Raw genomic sequence first — 25589 nt, 5'->3', positions numbered from 1 at the left:
GGCCCAGTAAGACAACTACAAATAAGAAGTGTGCCTCGCAGACAAAAGATCTCGAGGTTTCTGAGAATCGGGTCTAGACTCATCCTCCTGCCCTTACACACATCGAGGAGTCAGTTCCAAAAACTCATCAGGCCACCGCTTCTTCAAGTTAGGCACCTGAAGCTTTGCCCATTGAGGCTGGGCTGGTTTAGGGTATTGTGCACAGTATGCTGCATCCTACTGGAGCCATTTCTGATCCTTTCAACCCAACGACTGAGATTTTGTCAATAGTGGCACCCCAGCCGAGATGCTCGAGAGAAGTCTTGCCTTCAGTCTCTTGGTTAGTTTCCTTCTCCTTCCCTTCATTTTTTCTTTAAATTCAAGAACCCTCAAGAATTCATATGCATTTTTATTTTTTATAGCCTACCTTCCTTTTCCTCGTCCCCCCAAAGTCGATGTCTCAACAGGGTGAAGCAATTAGAGTGCGAGCTTCAGAAAACCATTGGGCAATGCGAGGCCGTTTCCAAAGAGTGGAATGAGGCTCAATCGGAGATCACCCGTCTAAACAAAAAGGTCGAGGAGGTGAAGAGGGCTCACAAGACTGAACTTGAGGTAGCCCAGAAGGAGGTTAAGGACAAGTCCAAGATGTGCCTAAAACTCTAAGAAGAACTTAACGCAGCCACCATGAAGCTCGAGGGTGCTGAGACCAATGCCAAGGAGCGATGCAACGCTATTGCCAAGCGTTCCATTTACTGAGCTTGGATGGAAAATCCATAAATGAATTTAAGTTTTTTGGGGGAGGGTATGGATGAAGCCCTAGCCTAATGCGAGCAGGCCAAGAAAGTAGAAGAAGAAGCCGAGGCAGAGGAAGAAGAAGAAGATCCGTCCAAGTCTCCTTCAATGTAGGCTTGGTTTTTAACTATTTTTTTTATTTAGGAAAACAGCCCTATGACCGAGACAATGGTTTGCCCCTTGTGGCACTTTTTGTGTAAAGACAAATTTGTATTGTTGGATGACCAACTTTGCTTTTATTTTATCTTTTTATTTATTACCTCGTATCTTTACATTTAAACTTAATATATTTGCTTATTTTTGTTTTTATTCACAACTTGAACAATTATATTTTGATCAAACTTGAAATACTTTAAGTAAGAATTTCCACTGATCTTGTTTTTCCTTTGCTTAAGTAGTTATTAATCTACTATGCTTTTTATTCGTGAGAAGTTCTAATCTGCCATTTATGACTTAGTAAGCAAACTTAAACATACTTTGGATATTTCATTCTACGAATTACTTTGTACATTTTTTGATTGCCTATATGAATAGTTAGGCCTTCTATTCATATTTTAGGTTAAGTATTATTTTTTAAGGCATCTTGGTGCCTCGTTTATAATACATGCCTACACAATGAAAGCCGTTAGGTATTCAATCTCGCATGTAACTTAATGTTATTTTTATGAGTTAACTCTCATTTACAACCGCTACTTTGATTCTCCTTTCTAACGAGAAAGGTTCAATTTTTGACTTTACATTGTCCATTGACAACTTAATCAATTATTTAGAAAAAAATTTAAAATTTTAAAGTGGAGTGGGTTTGCAATATATCATGTATTTCTAAATAAATTCCAGTTAATCATACACATATATATGCCCCCTCAAGTAATTTTAAGGAAAAAACTTTGTAATTACTTGAATAATACTTCAACTTTATTGATAATAATAATTTCACATTACAAAGAAGAAATACAACACTAAGTTTACTGGTAATAACACGCAAATGTTCAACATTCCAATGGTTCTCTATTAGTGAGTCGTTAAGTCGAGCCAATTTATAAACTCCGGTTTCAACTATTGCCTCGATAACATAAGGACCTTCCCAGTTTGGGTTAAACACTCTTGTAGATGCATCTCTCGTGTTTTCAAACACTCATCTTAGCACCAAATCTCCAACATTAAAGAGTCTTTTCTTCACTCTCTTATTAAAATATCTCGTAATTCGATGTTGGTATGCTGTATTAGTAATTTGCGACTCAGTATGTTTTTCTCCAAGTAGATCCAAGGAAAACTTAAGGAGTTCTTGGTTTTCTTCTTGATTATAGAAATCTCGTCTGTGGGTCGCAGTATTGACTTCTACTGGCAGCATTGCCTCCGAGTCAAATGCCAACGAGAATGGAGTATGCCCCGTTGCTGTTTTCTCAGTCGTTCTGTGAGCCCAAAGTACTTGTGGTAGTTCATCTACCCATCTACCTTTTGCAGTGTCCAACTTCTTTTTAATAGTATCCTTCAAGGTTTTATTAACAACTTCTACTTGTCCATTTTCTTGAGACCTTGAGACTGACGAGAAGCTCTTAATAATTTTGTTCCTTTCGCAGAACTCAGTGAATAACTCTCCATCAAACTGAGTTTTGTTATCAAATACTATTTTAATGGGTATTCCAAATCTGCGGATTATGTTCTTGACGATAAAATCAAAAACTTTCTTACAAGTTATGGAAACTGGAGGTTCGTCACTAAAATTATGAATTGTAAAAATAAACTTTTAGCAATATCAGATCTAGTTTGTAACATTTGTAACTCCTTATCAAAATTCCCTAAAGTTTCTATTAGTTTTGTCCGTAGGAATGATAATGTCGATGCTCACCGAGTTGCGAAAAAAGCTTTAGGGCTTGATGATCATAGTCTGTTTAATGAAAGTTACAGGTTCTTCAAAAAAAAAAAAAAAGAAAGAAAAATTACTAAACATCTTCTAAGTGTACATTAAGTCCATCCATTCTTTTCACTTTTTCACATCTTATATATGGATTGAAATCCTCTGTCCCAATTGAATGTCCCATTGCCTATCCCAATAATCAAAATTTGGCACATGTCTTCCTAATTAATTCTCTATTAAGATTTGTTTGGAAAGAAAAAACCTTCATTTTTTTTTTCGAAAAAAATATTCATCTTTTTGTTTGAGAACTTCATGCGTGCCTTTTATTTTTCTGGGGAAGTTGGAAGGCATAACTTAATACCAATAAATAAATTAAATAATAAAATCTCAATGCAATATATATATATATATACTTAGTATTATTTCTACATCTCATATATACATATATATATAAAATACATATAATTCTATAAATTTTCATATCTAGGTTTGGATTCTGCAATGTTGTGAATGATGTTCAATTAAAATTACCTAAAACAACATGTTTTAATGTATACGCCTAAGGAATTTGATGCACTTGTAAAAAAAATTAGTTGATGCATATTTTTTTAGACATAATATATATATGAAAAATAGGTATGATTCGAAAGAATGAATTCAATATATATTAATTTAATTTATGGCTGATTAAAAAAGAATATGGGCAAGTAGGATTAGGTCCATAGATTATCATCAGATTTATTTCATCCATCTCCAAAAAGAGAAAAAACACTTGTCTTCATTTTTCTATTATCTCTATATATATGTATAAATATTTTAAACAGAGTAATAAATGATTTAATATGTTTTACTCTTTGATTATACCAAATAAGTCTTAGTTGAAAATTAACTAAGAAGACAAGTATCAATTCTTTCTCAATAGTCAACACATTCAATTAGAAAGCTATAATTATAGAATGTAGCAGAGATTGCAGCTTACATTGAGTGTTGAAGTCTTGTCTCATGACATGTGTATGATGTTCTTATGTTTTAATTGGTTTGTATTGTTTATTTGAGGTTGGTGATTCTGTCTCTTGCTGATTGTGTCTGAAAACGCTGTTCCATTCGATGATGGATGAACAATATGCTGCAATGAATCTAGGGGAGGATGATGATGGTTACTTGATGTATGACAATGATACAGGGGAGAATGTTGATTTGGATGATCGTTGGTGTCTAGTAGGACGCTTCTTAACGGAAAGGACTATTGACTTTGATGCTATGCAGCACAAAATGGCATCTTTGTGGCGTCCCGTTCGTGGTTTATTTGCCAAAGAATTAGAGCCGAATCTGTTTTTATTCCAGTTCTATCACGACATGGACATTGATCGAGTCATGGAAGGAAGTCCTTGGACTTTTGATAGGATTCCTTTAATCTTTGATAGGCTTAAACCAGGGGAGAATCCAAGATGTGTCACTCCGATTACTTTGGAGTTTTGGGTGCAAGTCCATGGTTTGATATCAGGCTTTCGATCAGAGAGAGTGTTGAAGGACTTGGGAAATTATATTGGTTCTTATGTCAAGATGGATCCGAACAACTTCTTAGGTGGCTGGAGGGAGTTTTTAAGGGTGAGGGTGCGTATTCGTGTTGACAAACCGCTGAAGAAAGGCCGGAAGCTGCAACTGAAGAATGGACCCGAATGTAATGCGATTTTTCGCTATGAAGATTTGACCACTTTCTGTTTTGTCTGTGGTTTGCTTGGCCATTCAGAGAGATTCTGTGAGGAAGCCTTTGATACACCTCCTCATCTGTTAACTAAGAGATACAACCTGGATATGAAAGCAGCTCCAAGAAGACGATCACACTCCATTGGTTCAAGGTGGTTGAGGTCAAAAATGGGGGTGAAAATGTCTGGGGAATCATCTACCACGCTGGTGAACATTACTCCGGTGGTGATCAGTAATTCTGTGATGACAGGGGCGAAAATTAGGGGAGGAAATCATGCTGGAATTGATGGGGGGGACAAGAATATGGGATCTCAAGGAGCAATTGATGGAGAAGGATTTGAGGGAGATAAAAATGAAAAGTCAACAATGATAAATATAGAAGATAATGAGGAGGATAGCCAGCTTGTTTTTGATCAGAAAAGAAGGAGAGTGACAATGGGTAATAATGAAGTGATATTACAAGGTGATATGGTTATGGAAGATACTTCTGACTTGGATACACACGTGGTGGATAGTAACAATACATCACTGCTACAAAAAAACTCAATTGGGGCGGGTTCTGGATCACAGGCCCGCCAAGGATTATGAATCTCTTTAATTGGAATTGCCGTGGGCTTGGGAACCCGTGGACAGTTCAATTCCTAAAAGAGATTGTTTCTCAAAAGAGGCCCGACTTTATTTTTCTGTGTGAGACTAAGTGTGCCAATAGTAGGGTGGATTGGGTTGGTCGTTATTTGGGCTTTGATGGGGCTTTTGGTGTGGAGGCCCAAGGAAGGGGTGGTGGCTTAGCCTTTTTTTGGAAAAATCAAGCTGATGGTTACATATATGGTTTTTCTCAAAATCATATTGATTTTATTGTTACAAATGGAAACCAAGATAGTTGGAGAATCACTGGCATGTATGGAGAACCTCGTAGGCACCTTCGATGGCAAACCTGGAACTTGATCCGTGAGCTCAAAACACGGATAGATTATCCTTGGTGTATCATTGGCGATTTGAACAACATAGTGAGTCAAGAGGATAAACATGGTGGAAATAGGTATCCAAGGAATCTTATTGAAGGTTTTTTACAAGTTTTGAGTGATTGTGATTTAATTGATATGGAAATTGTTGGCCATCCTTATACCTGGGAAAAGAATAGGGGAGGTAGTAACTGGATTGAGGTGCGGCTTGATAGGGTCTTGATCAGTTCTAGCTGGTTTCAAAAATTTTCGAATGCCAAATTGTACAACCTGCATCACTCTACTTCAGATCACAGTCCCATCTTTTTGGAACCTGAAGCTCCGGTTCAAAGGGGAGGCATCCGTAGTTTCAAATTCGAGAATGCTTGGCTCAAAGAACCATTGTGTTATGAAATCATTCAAGGTTGTTGGGAGGAGAACAATGACAAAGATATCTGGTTTAAGCAGAAACTTTGTACCGAAAAGCTTGAGGAATGGGGAAAAACTATTACAGGTAACTTTAAAACAAGAATTAATGCGTGCAAGAGAGACCTTGATTTGTTGAAGAATAAGAGGGACAATGCTTCGGTTCAGAGATACAGAGAAGTGAAGAAACAGTTGCTGAATGTTATTGATCAAAAAGAGACCTTTTGGAAACAAAGGGCGAAGCAATTTTGGCTCAAGGAAGGAGACCAAAACACTAAGTTTTTTCATGCGGCTGCCAGTACGAGACGAAGGACCAACACCATACACCACTTGAAGAATGAATACGGTGTAGATGTCACTTGGAATTCGGGATTGGAAGGTGTTGTAACTGACTATTTCACCAATTTATTCAGCTCTTCCTCAACATCCCCCCAGGCCGTGATTGATTGTGTGGAAAAAATGGTTACTCTTGTGATGAATGGCTCGTTTCTTCTTGCTGTTTCTGAAGAGGAGGTGCGAAGTGCTGTATTTGGAATGCATCCTGACAAAAGCCCCTGTCCCGATGGTTTGACACCAGCGTTTTATCAGAAGAATTGGGTTGTTCTTGGATCGGATGTTGTAAGGTTAGTTCAGCGTTTTTTCACAAGTGGTTAATTTGAAAATGATGTCAATAAGGCTAATGTGGTGCTTATACCGAAGACAAGAAATCCTGAACGCATGACGGACTTACGTCCTATTGCTTTGTGTAATGTTTAATACAAAACAATTACAAAAGTAATGGCTAACCGGTTGAAACCGATCATGGATAGAATTGTCTCACACTATCAAAGTGCCTTCATACCTGGGAGGCTCATAACGGATAACATCATGGTGTCATTTGAAGTTCTCCACTACTTGAAACGAAAGAGGAAAGGAAAAGAAGGTTGCATGGCCCTAAAACTAGATATGAGCAAAGCTTACGATAGAATCGAATGGAGCTATTTAGAAGCAATTCTTGTGAAATTGGGATTTGATAATGGTTGGATCGCTTTGTTAATGGAATGTGTTCGGTCAGCCTCTTACTCTATTGTACATGGGGGAAAGATGATGGGTCCTATATCTCCTTAACGAGGGATAAGACAAGGCGACCCGTTATCACCTTACATTTTCATTCTTTGTGCGGAAGGCTTCTCGGCTTTGATAAGGAAATATGAATTGCGAGGGTGGCTTCATGGTTGCAAAGTGGCAAATGGTGCTCCTCGTGTGTCACACATATTGTTTGCAGACGACAGTTATCTCTATTGCAAAGCTACCATGGAAGAAGCCACTAAAGTAAGGGAACTTCTCACTCTGTTTGAACAAGCTTCGGGCCAACAAGTTAATTTTGGTAAATCTTCTATCTTTTACAGCACCAACACAATAATGGCAATTCGTAATAGTATTTGCACCTTCCTCCAAATGGTGATGGCAGATGAGAATAGCATGTATCTGGGATTGCCTAGCACTATGGGGAGGAACAAGAACGCAGTTTTAGGTTACTTGAAGGAGCGGGTTAGGAAAAGAGTTCAAAACTGGGATTCTAAATTTCTTTCTAAAGCAGGGAAAGAAGTCCTAATCAAAACGGTGGCTCAAGCCTTACCCAGTTATGCTATGAGCGTGTTCCTACTACCTTTGGATATTAGCCATGGTATGGAGCAACATATGGCAAAGTTGTGGTGGAAAACGTCAAACACGAAGGAAAAAGGGATTCATTGGATGTCTTGGGATAAGCTTTGTCAACATAAAAGTATGGGAGGTTTAAGCTTTCGAAATTTGAGAGATCATAACCTTGCGCTCTTGGGAAAACAAGGGTGGAGGTTACTCACAAACAATGACTCTCTTGTTGCTAGAATTTACAAAGCTCGCTACTATCCGAATGGAACTTATCTCACAGCATCTCTTGGCAACAATCCAAGCTTCATTTGGCGTAGTATTTTCGAAGCTCAAAGAGTGGTTCAAATGGGAGCAAGATGGAAGGTTGGTTCGGACAGTAAAGTGGCTGTCACTGGTGAACCGTGGCTGTTGTTTGAAGATAATCCCTGCATAACTTCCATGCACCCTGCACTATCCACGGCTGTTGTGGGTAATCTGATGGAGATTGGTGGTGAAAGGTGGGATTTGGAGCTGCTCCAGGACCTGTTCAATAGCAGAGATGTTGCTGCTATCTCATCAGTTCCTATTCTGCAACATCCAGCAGCAGACGAACTGGTTTGGCATCATGAACTCAGCGGCAATTACTCTGTTAAAAGTGCTTTCAACCTCATTCAGAAAGGAAAAGGTGCCTGGAATAGTGTTGAAGCATCTGAGTTTTGGAGCGAGCTGTGGCGATTAAAAATACCTCCTAAGATTAAGAATTTGATATGGAGAGGGGGAACTAATTGTCTCTCTACAAAGGTCCAATTGATTACAAAAAGGGTGGATGTTGATAGTTTATGCCCGGTTTGTGGTTTGCACAATGAAACAATAATGCATGCACTAGTTTATTGTTCTACAGCGTCTCAGTGTTGGGAGAAAGCTGCAATACAGCTTCCATTGCAGCAGGGAACCAGTTTCGTCGACTGGTGTGTAACTGTCTTCAACACAGCCACTGTAGAGACACGACAGTTGTTTTGTACTTTGTGTTGGGCTTTATGGAGTGCAAGGAATGATAAGGTATGGAAGAACAAAGACACAAATGCCTCCTTTATTTTTGCATTTGCCACATGCTATCTTGATCAATGGAAGTCGGCTCAAACTCCTTATTTGGAGACATCACAGACAGGTTTGCTGGCTGGGGATGGTTTAGACCGATGGTGTGCACCTAATGTCAATGAAATCAAGGTTAATGTGGATGCATCAATTTTTGGAAGCAGTCAAGATTATGGTTATGGGATCGTGGCAAGGGATGAACATGGCTATATGCTAGAAGGAGTGTCTCGGCTGTGCCATGGCAACATTCGACCGGAGTTAGCTGAAGCAATTGGAGTTCGAGAGGCTCTTAGCTGGATTAAAGATAAGCAATGGCTGAATGTGATTTTAGAAACTAATTGTTTGGTGGTGGTACAAGCAATACGTAGTCCAATTCATATGATCTCTTTCTTTGGTGATGTAATTAAAGAGTGTCAAAACTTGCTTATGAGATTAAGAGGTGTTACTATTTCTTTTGTAAAACGGTCAGCAAATTTAGTAGCTCATACAATTGCTAAAGCTGCTATTTCTTACCCTGATCGTATTTTCAGTATGGGGGATGTCCCAACTAATATGCTTCCTTTGTTGGTTGCAGAATTTGAAGTTTAATAAAGTTCGATTACTTTCTTCAAAAAAGAAGACAAGTATCAGTTTTTGATTATTGGGACAGGCAATACGACATGCAATTGGGACAGGCAATGTACAAGATTAATTATGAGCGTAGTTAATATTTTCACTACTGCAGTTTGTGTGCTATTACTTAAGATTAAATTTTGAGTTGTGACATATCCGTACAAGATGGTTTTGAGCAAATTTATTGTATTGACTCTCACTCACATTATATGCTTTGCTTTGATTTTTTTCGAGAAAATGAATAATAAGTGATGAGCACATGTTGTGATCTGTTTTGATGGTGCTACACCACATGGCACAAAGTACGTATGAGATAGTTCCACAAGCAGAATTAAGAATTGTGATTATATCAGTATATCTTCAGAATCATTAATTAATCTCACACTGTACTTCTTCAACGCCCACTCCGCCGAGTAACACTGAACGAGGAAACTTTTATTAGGAATACAGTCAAAAGTACTATATTTAACTTTATATAAAAGCTGTTTAGCGATTAAGTCATTGAGTTTCTATTAAAGCTGTTAGGTTGCTTCGCAATGGTTCTTGGTGTGGAGTAAATTTATAAGATATTTTGATGACTTCTAATAGTTTTGCTGAGATATAATTTAATTATAGTTTTAGAAAGATAGCTCATGCTCTTGCTAAAATGACACTCTCTATGAACAATAACAATATATATACATATTTGGTGGACTGTATATCACGGTTCTTTCTACACATGTTTATGGCTGATTTATAGCCTGAAGATCTATTTTTTTAATTTTTTTTTCAAGAAAAGAAAAACTATTCATGCTAAATTGTTTTAGCCTTTGTTTTTTTTTTCTTTTTGGATAATTTTAGTATTTTTCTATATATTATGAACCTCTATTATTATAATTATTATAATTTTTTTTGGGCAGATATCATAAGATTTGGCAAACGTTTAATTTATATATGACTTCTCCATTGCATTGAGGAGTTAATATATAATAACACAACTTACAATTGCCTTTACATGTCGATTCTATGCTGTTTAGTAGTGTTGGCTTCTGCAATCTTTCTTTGTTCACTCACTCTTTCATTCTACTCAGAGGAAAAACCCAAAGCCTAGTGATTATAGTAACATTAAGGAAGAGTAAAAAAGATGGGAGCTGCACCTGTTGAGGAAGATTTCTACCCAAGAAAGCATTTAAACCAAACTCATATCAGCAGCAGAAAGCACAACCTTCAGATGCTTATTGTTGTCGTTTTCACTAACCTTCTCACCCTTTACATCGTCGCAGGGCCTTCTATCCATGTCAAGAACTCCATTTCTGGTTACACCAACAAACTCTTCCATGACCATGTTTCAACAATAGAACAACTCGATAGGACCAGTCAGTCCTTGGTTGTTGAGCTCAACGAGAAACTTAACTCCACTAACTTACTTGTTCAGGCACTGCTTGTTGAGTTGGCTAGAAAAAATGAGGCTTCAAGTAGTGATGAAATATGGGAGTTCATGAATCAGAATGGTAATAATGAGCTTAAGCTAGCTATTGGGCCACACAAGCTCCCACTTGGGAAATCCTCTTCTACTACCGGATTGGATGAAATTTACTCTGCAGTTGGAGCAGGCTGCCTGAGCCTACAAGAGGATCTGGCTCGGTACTTAACATATGAAATTGGAGGGGAGTGTCCTGTGGATGATGTTTTTGCTCAAACACTCATGCTTAAGGGCTGCGAGCCGCTTCCTCGACGAAGATGCCATCCCAAGTCCCCTGCTGGTTACAAGGAGCCAACCCCATTTCCAGACAGCCTCTGGTCAATCCCGCCGGACAGCAGCATCATTTGGGATCCTTATACTTGCAAGAGTTATGGGTGCCTCATTCAGCGGAAGAACATGTCCGGGTTTTATGGCAGCCAAGACTCTTTTGATTTGCAGGGTAGGGAGAAGAGCCGCTGGCTCCATGACAATGGAGGACTGAGTTATGGGATTGATCAAGTTCTGAGAATAAAACCGAAAGGGACAATCCGGATAGGACTTGACATTGGAGGTGGAAGTGGTACATTTGCAGCTAGAATGAGAGAAAGAGATGTGACTGTCATCACAAGCTCAATGAACTTTGATGGCCCTTTCAACAACTTCATTGCTTCAAGAGGCCTGATTCCGATCCATGTCAGTGTCTCTCATCGGTTTCCTTTCTTTGAAAACACACTGGATATTGTTCATTCCATGCATGTTCTGAGTAATTGGATTCCAGACACCCATCTAGAGTTCATATTCTATGACATCTATAGGGTACTAAGGCCAGGGGGACTTCTCTGGCTTGATCATTTCATCTGCACCAGGCCCCAGCTGAACCAAACTTACATCCCTCTAATTGAACGTGTTGGGTTTAATAAGTTGAGATGGAATGTTGGCAGGAATGTAGACCGCAGAATGGATAAGAATGACTGGTACTTCTCAGCCCTGTTGGAGAAACCAATGAGCTAAGTTTAGTAGCTTTCTATACACAGCAATATGCTCTATAGAGGCATCAAAAGTATGACTATTCTGTCTTGAAGTTCTAAGATTTGATTGGTTATGGTTTTTTTAGCTTTCAATGACAGATCTAGAATATTAGACACCAAGAAGCAATATGGAATTTCAAGAGAAAAAAAAAAGGGAAGAATATTTAAAACAGAAACACCATGGAACATGGCCATAAATTTGAATGTAATGACTGTTATGGCCTATCTGCTTTTCTCTGTAATTATACACAGTGTTTCTCTACAAATTTTCTTTCTAATAACACCAAAAGTTTAAAACTTTTGTTAAATATTCCATTACATATTTTGGTTCCATAATACAATACAGGTCCTGATAAGTACAAGAAAAAAAAGTTTCTAATGAAAGTAGCTGCCACCCTCAACCAGTCAATTGATACCAGTTTAAACATTCATTGACTGCAGCTATACTGGCGGAGGCTACTACCTTGGATGTGGAAAGTCACCACTATATGGAAAGAACTCGGGGTTGTAAATATGATACCGCATACTAGCATCTTCATAAGTTTCTGATGTTGCTATTGATTCAGCTCTGGGGTTCACACCAGCTAGCTGCATGATGTTCTCTATCTCTTTCACTACCTCTCCCATTGTAGGCCTTTCAGCTCCTGAATCTTCAACACACCTCAACGCCAAGTCGACAAACTTTTCCAAACCTTTAAGTGCTATGCCAAAGTCAACAATAGTTTTGTCTAGAATTTCATGAAGGTTGTATAAATCTTTTGTCTTATCCATAGGCATTCGAACCTCTTTGACGATGTATTTCCCTTGCTCTATTGGTCTTCGTCCTGTTACTATTTCTAACATGACTACTCCAAAGCTATAAACATCACTCTTCTCAGTTAACTGGTTGGTCATGTAATAGTCAGGATCCAAATATCCCTACACCAATTCCAAACAATATATGTAAAGATCAATTCTCAATGTCGAATGTGAATTCATGCTGACATAGTACATAAATACGCCCCCATGTAGAAAAAAGAAACCATTAATTACTGAAATTTCTTTGCGAATTCTTCCAAGGCAGTTGCAAATTTTTCTGTTGAAATCCTATAGTTAAAAAATTCTAACATCCATAAAACCAAGTCAAGTACTCATAGTGAATCACATTTCAAATCTATACACCGGTCAACAGAATAGAAGAAAATACATATAACCAAACTGAATTTAGATTATTACTGTTATATTGACCACATTTTGTTGTTTAATTAAAATTTTTGGAATGAGAGAGAATCATACTAACCACAGTTCCTTTAACTTGAGTACTGACATGACTCTTTTCGCAGTCACCCATAATTTTGGAGAGACCAAAATCAGCAACTTTGGCTTTTAAGTGCTTATCTAGTAAAATATTGGTTGATTTAATGTCCCTATGTATTATGGGAGGACTTGCATACTCATGAAGATAGGCAATGCCTCTGGCTGCACCCAGGGATATTTCAAGTCTCTTTATCCAGTCTAACCTGACTCCAGACTTTCCTGCACAACTTTATAAATGTTAGGAGAGAGAGTGAGAGAGAACTTTTACATTCATGGGAAATAAAGGAAAATTATATGGTATTCAAGGATAAATGCAGTAGGTTTACCCACACTCTACAAAGATACAAGAAGGAAAGATACTCAAAATACTTTTGACTTAAAAATCCATGAGGCTATAGAGAACATAATATTCAAAATAAAGAAATATTATGTTGGAAAAAATTGTGAAAATCAAGTAAAAAACTCATTTGCATGCTCATAGGATATAAATAGCAAATTCCTACAATGTCTCAGATGTTACAGCTATTTCAGCTTGATCGATTCTTATTACTTTCATGTTGCTATGACTTTGTTCACTCATTTAGCAGGCACGGAAGGTATGGTAGATTAACAAATTACTTGACAAATTAAAAGCTGAGAATCTTAGAAAAATGAACAACTCCACATCAAAGTTTGTGTTTGTACCTGATAGAGTATCCCTCAAAGTACCATTTGGAACAAACTCATAGACCAGCAGTTGTTCACCTTGATCAAAACAGAAACCCACTAGGCTGACAAGGTTCTTGTGATGTACCCTTGATAAAAGTTCAATCTCAGTTCTAAATTCTGGCACACCCTGCATAGATTCTCTATGAGCTCTTTTAATTGCCATCAATTTACCCGTTGGAAGAATTCCCCTATATACCTGTGATGATAGGAACAACAAATAAATTAGTTTGTTTATGAGAAAGAGGGAGAAAACAGGCCAACATGTAAAGTGATTTTACTTTGTTTGCATAGCAGAGATGTAAAGTTGAGGACAAATGGCTGCTTTAAAAAAGCTTGTAGCTTGGCTAGCATAAATTAAATCAAAGTTAATATATAACTAATAGAAATTAAGAGACAGTAAATTAACCTTGCCGTAGCCGCCAGATCCAATCTCATTCAATTTTGAGAAGTTGTTGGTAAATTTCTTAAGCTCTTCGAGCGAGAACCATTGTGCCCCTTTCAGCTGGGGAACATCACCCCGGGTTTTGTTTGTGTCCCATTGTGCTGCATTTTTGTAACAATATAGTTAACTTATGATGCTCCGTCTCTTTAACTATAAGCTGCCGAAATCTAAATATATGTTGATCTCACCAAATGGATTGTTTCCAATTGCTCTATTTGCTCTTTTCTTTTGATGGAATGCATAAAATCCAGCAAGGACCAAGCATAGCAAAAGGATAGAACCGCCAACCGCTGCCCCAATAATAATGCCTCTGCTTGATGACTTGCTTTTTTCAAGAGATACTTCATGGTAAAGCACAGAGAGAATGAGAGTCAAAGTGCAAGCATTGAATTTAATAATTATATCATTGTTTAGTTCAATTGGAAACTTGTATCTTTCAGTAGTACCTGCATAGTTGACATAGTCATCACCAATAAAAGCATAAGGTCCATACATCTGTGGAGCTTTAAAAATCTGGTTGCTAAGCAAAAATGCTATACCAGTAATTCCGGTTCGATCAAAGCGATCTTCGCCTGAAGGGAAGATTTCTATGGTCACATTAAGATATGCCAATGAGTCCATTGTGGGATCATTTACAGATACTGTATCCACTGGCAATTTATTGGACTCAAAAGTACTTATGAGTCCCTCCTGAAGATCCATTAAATAGTTCGAGTTTCTCAAATCTGAGAAGGAAATACTTCTAAACATAAATGTTCCCTTGTACGGATAAGCGCAACTGCAGTGAGGGCTTAAAACTTGGCCTGAACTGCAGATAATTGGTTTACATATTACAGGTGGCACTGAATAAGAGGTATCAGGAACATGGGCCAGGCAGTAACTTTTTGCCTCTCCCGTTTCTGGGCAAACTGGGTTATTTGTGAGTCTGTAGAAAAAAAATATTCAAAATCAAATGAGTTAAAAACTACAGCATTACCACAAGCCATAATTTCCTAGAAGTGGCCACAATATTTGAGGAATGTGGCCTACATCAAAGTAATGTTTCCTTCTATGACTCTTGGAGCCTCACTAATTTGATTATTCTGCATATCTACTAGCGTAAGTCGGCTACTATAGCTGGCTCCCAGATTCAATGCTCCTGTAAGCTGGTTTTCTCGTAGTACCCTGTCACCACCATAAATTAGATAAATTATCTTATACTCTATATAATAATATACACTATGGTCCTTGCACTGGCCACAGAAATAAGAAAACAAGAGATTGTTTCATTCAAAATTCACTACTTTCTTTCATGATATTAGAAAGCTTAAGATTAATGGGAGAACTCACACAGTTTCTAAATTGGGGAGGCTGAAAAGAGAAACAGGAACTGGCCCTTGAAGTTGTGTGCCTTCCATTGATCTGTCAAGCATATCATGAAATACATTGTCTATCAATGCTGTAACTTGTTTATGAATCTTAGAAAATAATTCCAGGTTTTGCATTGTCGTCAAAGAAAGCTTACATTGTTGTCAAAGAGAGTAATGATGAAATCCATGCAGGGAAAGCTGATGAATCAAAACTATTGTTGCTCATATCCCTGATATTATTTTAGCAATAATGAAAAAAGTGTAATATTAAGATTGGCTATGAAAGATTGCATTTTTTGGAGATATTACTTTTAAATTGTCTACTTGGCCTGGCTCTACATGGGAGTAATCAAATCAATGAATCACTTACACATAAGTAAGGAACTTCATGCTGCTGAGGTTGGGAATAGGACCAGACAGCTTATTGTTGGACAACAGCCTGAAGAAGCCAACAACTGAAAACTTTAGAGTGACATTCTCATGTAAAACAATATTACTCCTAAACAAGCTAAAGCTGAGTTGGATTATTTGTTTTGTTCTCCTTACAGGTCAGTGACATTTACAAGATTGGTAATGTTGACAGGCACTGCTCCTGTCAATATGTTTCTATCCAGGCGCCTGTTGGCAAAGTATGGCATAAGTTACTTGAAATCATGTCCAAAGAAACTTGAAATCAGGTAATATCTATTATGAAATTACTAAGTCTTGCGAATGCAAGTAGATACTCACAACACCTCCAAAGTTTGGACAAGTCCAATAGTCTCAGGAATTTCACCAGTAAGCTTGTTGCTGTCCAAAAGCCTGGCAAGTGGCAAAAAAAATGTCAGAATGTTTATACTGGCAATGATCACTCAATACTATATTCACTCGGTAGTTTTATTTACTACACATATGGGTAGGAAAACCATCTGCACAACTTTCATCAAGAGAAATAAGGATGTTAAAGAAATAGAGAGAAAGAATATAGGGACTTACACATGTTGCAAAGTCATATTTGAGTTGAACAGCTGACTGGGAATACGACCCTGGAGTTTATTGTTCCCAAGATGACTGTAGATGGTCAATGATTTTGAAACAGCACAAATTCATGTAAGCAAGAAGTTGTAAAGATCTACATCACAAAAAAAAAAAAAGAAGTTATAAAGCTCAAAAATAAATAAAATGTAAAAACAGCTGACATACAAATGCTTTGCGCCAAAAAGCATATCAAGACCAGGTGTAGTGGTTCCATTAGAGACTGGGATGGATCCTTCGAGCTGGTTCTCCGATAGATCTAACCAACGAAGGTTAGAAAGGTAACCAATTGAACTTGGAATTGATCCACTGAACTTATTAGAATTCAAAGCTCTACAACAAAAAGCAACAACAATTTTTTCAGGTGCTGAAACTTCAAAATTCCATAGAACAAACATCACAAAATCAGGAAATGAAATATAGCCATTGTAAAGGAATTGGATGCAATTGCCAAAGCAATAGCACATTATAAAAATTCCAATTTGATAACCCTTACAGAAAATTTAGCTGCCGTAGATTTCCTATTGAGTCTGGAATAGGACCATAAAAGTTGCAATCGATAAGAGCTCTGCCATAAAAGTGAAAAAACAAGGAATTAGATAAGACTTTTATTTATTTATTTTAGACAGACAATGTTGAGTGCCGAGTCTAGAATTCAATTTCTTACAAGTTTTCTAATTTTTTTAAATTCCCTATTGATGGCGGTAGCAATCCTCCCAGGTTCTTGTTATAAGAAAGAACCCTATGGAAAGAAACACTTAATCAGGAAATGTACACAAGAAGAACAATCAAATACCACAAGGGAAAAACTCAGAAACATGAAAGTAAAAAGAAAGGAAAAAAGAAACACATTAGTATGATGCAAGAGTGTTTCATTACCAATGATAAAACATTTATTTTATATTCAGGAAAAAAGAAGTTAGCAAATGATTTGAGAGCTCTAAAAGTAGAAAAGACTGAAAATAGAACACTTACAGTGACTGAAGCTCAGATAGTTGCTGTATATTGTCAGGTAGAGTACCCACCAGGTTCATACTTGGTAATATTCTAAAATCAAAAGAAAATCCTGTTAATGTCCAAATGATTTAGTGAAGGCATCTTATCAGTCGAATACCAAAACTTACATCTTTGTCACACGTGAATCAGAACACCAAACTCCTTGCCAATTTTCTCCACAAGGATCTTGCCCCTCCCAATTCATTGATAAATTCTCCCAACTACTCATGAGTGACAGCAATGCATTGTCTGTACAGAGATAATGATTATGAAATAGATATATGATTCACCACGTAAACAACTATTTCCTTCCATAATAACACAGAGAAGATGTTCAAGATATTGAAAAGGCTGATTCAATTGTCTTTTAATTCAATAAGATTTTGAGAAATAATATTTTGCACTACTGCATCTGCATGGAGCGCAATATTTAAGTTAAACTATTCATTAGGTATTAAACATACAGATATTAGAGAATAATATTTTAAATTGAACACGACTGAAACTAGTTTACGTTGGCTTTTGTGCAAGTACCGAAAAGCTTGAGGTGCAAAGAAAGCTGAATATTAGACTCATAGGTCTGTAATACATATAAACAAAACTAAATAGCACATTTTTTAAATGAAAAAGAAAAGTGTATTTCATATGCAAAATTGAGTTTGAATAGAACTTACAGTCTTGGGGCTCTGTCTCTCCTGCTACATGTAACAATTGGTTCAAAGCAAGCAGCACAAGCACCAGAGATCTATGAATCATTGTTCGAAATAGACGAGGCTTCAAAAACTAGTCCTCACAATTTCGCCAACAGACTAACATCACATAAAGATATCCTCAGCTGGAATTTTTATCAATAGAGCAAGTACAATGAAAAATGAAAGGAAACTAAGACTCAAACCTTTGTATGAATGTTTGAAACAAACCTACTTAAGCAAACCACCATGTAATATCAACAGATCAAACTATGAGAAAATAGCTTGAAAAATGAAAGAGTTACTATCTTGTTTTTCTTCTTTTATTGTTGTTGATCAAGGTAAGGCCTGAGCTGGTAGAAACCTTCCAAAAGAAAAAGATAGACGGCAGAAACAACTTATAAGTTGGCTTAGAAGGTGTTTTTTATTCATAAAATATTTTGTACCCAACATGTCATTTTTGTTTCTTCTAACTAGGATTTTGCTCCACCATTATTTATAATAATGATGTATGTGCACACAAAATATACACCAAAACATTACACTCATTAAGAGGACTTACAACTCACATCAAACATGCACTGCTTAGAAAGGAATTTTGAAGGTTTCCCAACAGACAAACACAAAAGGGTCTAATGCCATTTCATGTAATACTCAGAAGGCCACCAATGCAAAACAAGGTAAGATACAGCTCTTTATCCATCCACAGGGAGAGATAGGAAAAGAACATTATATTATTCTTTTTCTTTGTTTACGTATAAAATAGGATAATAATATTATTCAATGCTAGTAAAAAATTACATATATATAAACACAAAAAGGGACAAACTAGAAAGAGGCTTTTTTATTCGGAGACAAATGAACATCATTGGATTATGTCGCACATAGAAATTTACAAAATGACAGAGGAGAAGAAGCATAGAAGAGGCAGAGTTGAAAGTGACAGACAAGAGTGGGTATCGTTAATGTTACCACTGGGTGAAGCAGCGGAGCGTTTTGAGCTGGCGAGTGTCGTTTGCAGCCATGGCCTGTTCATGATGGCCCCCAACCGATGGGACCCAATTTCCAAGACCCTCCTCCGCCCTCTGCGGCTGAACCCCAACTCCCTCCACCGCCATGAATGCGAATGGGACCCATCTGAGGAGGCGGATTGTTCGGCCTCCGATTCAGTCATGGTCCACGTCTCCCAACCCCAAGATTGTCCGCAGTGTCTCCACGTTCGTGTCTACGCTGGGACTCGCTCTCTGACTCCTGAGAACGAAGAAGCTATACTCGTATGAAGCTTTTTCTCGTTTGGGTTGTTATCGGGTTGGGTCGTTTCTTATGTTTTTTTAGTGTTGTTTCACAGACGCAAGTGTCGAGAATGCTGCGGCTGTCGGAAAACGACGAGAGAATCTCCAGAGGGTTCCACGAGTTATACTTCTCCAGCGACGAAGAAGAAGGCTCGGTCATTGGAAGAGTTTTTAGGTCACCTACTTTGTTTGAGGATATGGTGAAGTGTATTCTTCTGTGTAATTGCCAGTATGGTTTTTTTCAGCTTCACATGACCACTATTTTTTTTTTCTGGTGCATTCTGTTCATTTAGTGACATTCTTTGACAATGGATAGGTGGCCGAGGACTCTGTCAATGGCTGAGGCGCTTTGTGATCTTCAGCTAGAACTCCAGCTAAAGTCTCTAGTACCCGATAAGACTGAGCATTTCATCCCTGAAACACCTGCATTGAAAGAAGTAGAACCCAAGAAGAAGCTTCAAAACTCCAAAGCTTCTAAATGCTTGGCTTCCCAGTTTTCTGGAGAGATCAAACAAGGGTTTGAAAATCTTTCCAATGACATTGTTCTGGACAAAGTCCAACCCACATCTCGAAATTTGAGGGTAGAACATTGTATTGCTGATTCTGGTTTGCTCTGTGATCCTCACTTAGTCACGGACACTGGTTTTGATAAGGTTGGGAATTTCCCTACTCCAACAGAACTTGCAAAACTTGACAAGAATTTCCTGGCAAAGCGCTGCAAGCTCGGGTACAGAGCAGGCCGGATAGTGAACTTGGCTCAGAGTATTGTTGAGGGTAGGATTCAACTAAGACAATTGGAAGAAAATTGCATGGAAAGGAGCTTGAACAGCTACGATAAGTTGGCTGAGCAGCTGAGACAAATTGATGGGTTTGGTCCTTTTACATGTGCCAATGTGCTTATGTGTATGGGGTTTTATCATGTCATTCCAACTGACTCTGAAACTATCAGACATTTAGCACAGGTTTGCTCTCTTGCTCTTTTCATAATCTTCATCACCCTTACAATATTCATGGTTATCTGAACAAGAAGCCAATCAAAGTACTGCAGGTTCATGCCATACAATCTAGCATTAGGACAATGGTGACAGATGTTGAAAGAATTTATGCTAAGTATGCTCCATTTCAGTTCTTGGCGTATTGGTACGCAATAGATTCTCCATGTTGAATGTCTTTTAACAAAGTGTCAATTTGTTATTCAATTTCTTTTCATGCTCTATCTTTAAATGTTTGATCCTTTAGGTCAGAACTGTGGAACTTCTACGAGAAAAGGTTTGGCAAGCTTAGTGAAATGCCTTGTTCTGATTATAAACTTATAACTGCTTCTAAAATGAGGACTAAACCAAGGCAGCAGAACAAAAGGAAGAAGACAGCCTGACCGTTAAGGTGCCTTGAACCTGTAAGTTGTAGGGTCTGTTTATATAATTTTAGAACTTGGTTTAGTTTACTCTTTTGAGAAGAAGTAAGATCAATGTCTTACTAACTGTGTAACTTAACATGTTAAAATATACCACACATTTTGTTGGCCTATGATTATAGCCATTCAGTTGGAGTGAAATTGGTTGGGAGTTTCAGAATGGTTTAGCATGAGAGAGTGAGCCAACTTGTATAAAGTTGAACAATGTTTAGTTCTTGTAAAGTTGTAAGCTATTTTAATTATGCTCTGAACTTTATTTAATACGCATACTATCTCTGAAGCAGGCACAATTTGACACTTATATCGAAGTGTGATGGCATAAATCACAAATTGCAAAGGCTTTTTTTTTTCGTTTTGAAATAAGTATTTTTTTTAATAAAAGAGAAAACTAGACCTCAAGATCATTGCAAATAATATTTTACAAACTTTGAGAGTAAAAGAAAAATTACAACCCACAAATAAATTACAGTCTATTACATTGATGTATGTAGTTACTAATATCCCAATTAGAATAAGTTCCTTTTAGCTCTTTGATAATTATTTCAGAGTCGCTCTCAACCAACACAAAAAGATGCTTCATAGAAATCATCGTTTCCAAGGCTAACAAGGAAGTCGTTGCTTCGCCAATAAGAGGATCAAAGAAGCTATTCTAGCGATCTATAACTAACGCCACCACAGACATTGCCTCACTCCCTACCTTAGCGTCACAATTAATTCTGATCCAATCTTTCAAGGGGTGGGGCCAAACACTACAACATTTATCATCAATAGGGATGGAGGGGTCCGCCGCTAATGACTCCAAAATATGTTGCTACTGGCTATTAGCGATGGGAATCCACAACTAATAGCTTGCCGCTAATACTTGGCCGCTATTAATAGTTATTAGCGGCAGAATTCAATAACTATTAATAGTGGCAAACATTAGTGACGGGCACCACCGCTAATGCTTTGTGTTAGTTTCGATTAACAAAATCAACACACAGCATTAGCAGTAGGTGCCCGTGCTAATGTACGTTGATGTTATATTTAAAAAATAAAATTAAATTAATTAATTAATAAATTATATAAATATATAAATAACAATTTAAAAAAAATTAAATATAATTTAACCAATTCTAAATATTATAATTTAACACTAACAATATTCATTAATACTATTAAAATGTCTCAAATTACACTAAATAAATAAAAATTACAAACTAAATAACAATGTTCAGCTTATTAATACTATTAAAATGTCTTAAATTAAATTAAATTATTAAAAAAAATATAAATCAATTATTCCATAATATTCTCATTAAGATCTCAAGTTACAAAGGCTTGATACACATTATTATCATTGGGAGGTCCCGACGGCTGTAGCGAAAAAAGAACATATGGTTGATCTGATGATAAACCAAGTGTTAGGTTCCCTAACTGAGCTTGGTTGAGTATAGGGGTTCAAAAAGAAATTAGTGCTCTTGTGATGAACTTCCAAATATCCCAAAATTAGCAAAATTTGAGCCGAGCAGAGGAGACTTTGATGGGATTCTATATAAGAACTGATTATCATGTTGCGGACCAAACTGGTGTTGCTGTTGCAGAGAAGGTTGGTGTTGCTGCTGCGAAGAAGGCTGGAATTGTTGCTACGGAGAAGGCTAGAATTGTTGCTGCGAAGAAGGTTGGTGTTGATGTTGTGGAGGAGTGGCATAACTCTGAGAAGACGAATCACTAGGAGATTGTGATTGACCGTACATTTGAATAAAGTTTTCAAACCGTGGGTTATATAAATTGACACGTTGATGAGGGATCAGACTACTCCCTAATATGTCACGTATAGTTGTAATACATCTGCCACAGTGTTAAACATTTCATCAGGGGGTGGAGGAGGCACAGTTGACTGAGTTTGACTGTATGTTATTTTTTCTTTGTCTTTGACCCTCTAACCCACGCCTCTTTGATAGTCAGATCTTTCGCCAATAACTTTTTTTAAGTACGTTGAATTGATAACTAGTATCAGATTCAGTACCAGATGTATAGCTCTATGATTGTCTTTCGAGTCGTTTCCTATCAAGCTCCTTACGCAATTCATCTTATTTAAATAAATATTATTAGAACATATAATTAATATAATATCTAAATTTTAATAATACAATATTTTTTTTACTTACAAAATTTTTTGCAGTGACTTCATTGACAAAGCCACCAAACGCTTGTTTCGTATGAGCCACCCTCCATGCATCGACCACATGCTCTTTGGGTGGACCACCCAATACAAATATAAACGTATAAAATAGTTTATAATGTATTTTAAGATAAATTATATTTTAAAAATAAAGAATAAATATTATTGCTTACAAAGTTGTGACGTGTAGAAAGCTAATGATCTCGTGCCTTGCGTCGTTGGATATTTCATTAGCTACCTATTTGCTTTGTTTTTTTTTTTTTTTTTTTTGAGCGGTTCAAAAAAATTTGGCTAATGAATGGTTTGCAAATAAGCTTCCAACTCTCCTTATTCAAGTGGTCAGGGAGTAATTCAAGAACTTTCTCTTAATCTTCCGATTTAGTGTAATGTTGCTTAAACCACTTATGTTTGATGGTCTTTCGCTCACTATACCTCTCTACCATCTCCGTATATAGAGTCCATATTAGTAGGTCTCGATAGGAATTCCCATCAATATTAAAATAAAACAGTATGATAAAGCAAATAAGAATTCATATTAATTCTTAAACGACCTTATAAAATAATTAGAACCATAAATTATTAAAATTACTCACCGCTATTCGATTAAGCACTTGATCTTCATATTGTTGGGGTGTATCAAAAAAATTGTAATGATGACCTAGACACAAAATGGTTACTTGTTGACCCATAAATCGACTATAAGCGTTGGCTTCAGTCCTAACTACTTTGCCCATACTGAGGTCCACCTCGACCTTTAATGGTTTACCAGCTTGCCTCCTTCGTTGTTCAAGTTTACTGTTTGAAGCAAGGCCACGACCCTTTCTAACCGTTGGTTCGACTTTAATTGTTCGAGAAAAAAGTTATTCTTTAAGACATTAGAAAGTAATCATGTATTTATAGTAAAAATAATGTTAGAGATAATGGGGGCCGATTTTCCTTCACTTGAATTGGATTCTTCACAGTCTTACACACTATGATTGAGTACCAACTTGTTATGTGTGGGCATGTACTCTATCACTATAGGGTTCGAAAATAGAAGAGAGAAAGAGAGAGGAAGGATTTAAAATAGAGAGAGAAGAGAAGGCTCAAAGTTTGACTGAAGGCAAGTGAAATATTAAACTTCCAATTTTGAGTCCATCACTATCTATTTATAGGAAACCTTCTAGGTTTAGGTTTGAATTAATTTGGCATTAAAAATTGATAAAATAAATAGTAAAATACACCTCAAGTGGCCGGCCATAGGATGTGGGCCCACCACTTGTAATTTTACCATTTTTCAACTATTTATCTTATTTTTCTCAAAAAATGCCATATTTTTAAATTCAACCACTTAAATGCCAAAACTATTTATTTAATAATTAAAATTAATTATCACATAAAATTGCCATTTAATATATTTATTAATTAGACTTAATAAAGTCTCTTAATTAACAAATAAACTCTAGAATCTCTTTTCTTCACAATTAAGCCCTAGCTTAGTGAAATTTCATAAATTAGACATAGTCTAATTTTAGAATTATAATTGATTAATTAAAATCAATTCTTATAAGCAGTATTGTCTCAACTAGTATGGGAACCATGGGCCTATATAACCGAGCTTCCAATAAGCAGATCTAGAATTTACCAAGTAAATTTCCTAACTTATTAATTCCTCATTCAACCACTATAGAACTTGGAATTGCACTCTCAGTTATATAGAACGCTCTATATGTTCCACGATACAGATACACTATAAATATTTAACCATCGTTCTAATCCCAATAATCAAAGATCCTTTATAGATGATTTACACCGACTAGGGACAAATTTACTGTTTCACCCCTCAATGTATTTTATCCTTAAAACACTTAGGAGGCGTTTGGTTGGGAGGAATGAAAATATAAGAATAGGAATGGGAATGGGAATAGGAATAGGAATGGAATGGAATAAAATTTAAAATGCATAAAAAAATTGATAAAAAAATCATTAAATTTTTTTTCTTGTTACATTAGAATGGTCATTCCTTTCTTTTTAAAATGGAATAGCCATTCCACTAAAATAGTGGAAAGAACATTCCATTAGAATGTCATTCCAATACTTTAAAATGCAACCAAACAAAGGAATGGAATGAAAATTATTTCCTTTCCATTCCATTCCATTTCATTACCTCCAACCAAACGCCACCTTAGCTTCCTATAAATGATATTTAGTAAACTAATATAATCACTCAAACAAGAGCTCTTCCATTTATCTTTATTAAGTCAAGCTCGAAGGAAATCATCGTTTTACTTCTATGTCTAGATAAAAGCTATAGATTCCATATCTATATTTAGTGCTCCCACTCAATTGTACTATCATGTTCCCAAAATGTACGTATTACCCGGACCAAAAGGTAGGCTTAACTAAAACACTTAGCTTTCTATAAATGATATTTAGTAAACTAATATAATCACTCAAACAAGAGCTCTTCCATTTATTTCTATTAAGACAAGCTCGAAGGAAATCATCGTTTCACTTCTATGTCCAGATAGAAGCTATTGATTCCATATCTATATTTAGTGCTCCCACTCAATTGTACTATCATGTTCCCAAAATGTACATATTACTTGGACCAAAATGTAGGCTTAACTAACAAATCAAAGAACACAAATAACACTCTTGAGATCGAACCTAACCATGTCAGGATTGAGATCTTTTGATCTAAGATCAACCGGTGATATTGACTTAGAAAGATACAACGATAAGATTATAATATC

General features: G+C 36.7%; 4 protein-coding genes across 10 annotated transcripts; 3 read left to right on the top strand and 1 right to left on the bottom strand.

The window, feature by feature from the left end:
• Positions 1-4920: 4920 nt before the first annotated feature.
• On the top strand, positions 4921-6357 carry LOC115713322 (uncharacterized). The gene has a single exon (XM_030641802.2). It carries the CDS (start codon positions 4921-4923, stop codon positions 6355-6357), a length of 1437 nt encoding a protein of 478 aa, XP_030497662.2.
• A 2959-nt stretch (positions 6358-9316) lies between these two features.
• Positions 9317-11798, top strand: LOC115712207 (probable methyltransferase At1g29790). Its single transcript, XM_030640456.2, has one exon. It carries the CDS (start codon positions 10145-10147, stop codon positions 11471-11473), a length of 1329 nt encoding a protein of 442 aa, XP_030496316.2. The 5' UTR covers positions 9317-10144; the 3' UTR covers positions 11474-11798.
• On the bottom strand, positions 11620-19087 carry LOC115712205 (leucine-rich repeat receptor protein kinase HPCA1). The gene is made up of 20 exons (XM_030640455.2): positions 18957-19087; positions 17970-18104; positions 17424-17544; positions 17275-17346; positions 16967-17041; positions 16796-16867; positions 16468-16632; positions 16261-16335; positions 16015-16086; positions 15832-15903; positions 15656-15724; positions 15441-15515; positions 15266-15337; positions 14966-15100; positions 14383-14861; positions 14125-14277; positions 13901-14037; positions 13471-13690; positions 12770-13005; positions 11620-12408 (listed from the first exon to the last, which is right to left on the bottom strand). The coding sequence occupies exons 2-20, from the start codon at positions 18049-18051 to the stop codon at positions 11950-11952; spliced, it is 2841 nt and encodes a 946-aa protein (XP_030496315.2). The 5' UTR covers positions 18052-18104; positions 18957-19087; the 3' UTR covers positions 11620-11949.
• Positions 18570-20957, top strand: LOC115712073 (uncharacterized). 7 transcript variants are annotated; one of them, XM_030640296.2, is made up of 5 exons: positions 18570-19258; positions 19333-19505; positions 19593-20238; positions 20325-20416; positions 20516-20957. In XM_030640296.2, the coding sequence occupies exons 1-5, from the start codon at positions 18860-18862 to the stop codon at positions 20649-20651; spliced, it is 1446 nt and encodes a 481-aa protein (XP_030496156.2). In that variant the 5' UTR covers positions 18570-18859; the 3' UTR covers positions 20652-20957. The 7 variants fall into 7 exon arrangements, 6 of the variants coding, with proteins under 6 accessions (XP_030496156.2, XP_030496157.2, XP_030496159.2 ...); XM_030640297.2 differs by having other exon boundaries at positions 18577-19258; positions 20307-20386; XM_030640299.2 differs by having other exon boundaries at positions 18579-19258; positions 20317-20386; positions 20516-20653.
• The last annotated feature ends 4632 nt before the right edge of the window (positions 20958-25589 follow it).

Source organism: Cannabis sativa, chromosome 4 (assembly GCF_029168945.1).
Source record: "Cannabis sativa cultivar Pink pepper isolate KNU-18-1 chromosome 4, ASM2916894v1, whole genome shotgun sequence".
In the NCBI taxonomy this organism is placed as follows: Eukaryota; Viridiplantae; Streptophyta; class Magnoliopsida; order Rosales; family Cannabaceae; genus Cannabis; species Cannabis sativa.
This window is presented reverse-complemented; position numbering and strand designations above follow the sequence as displayed.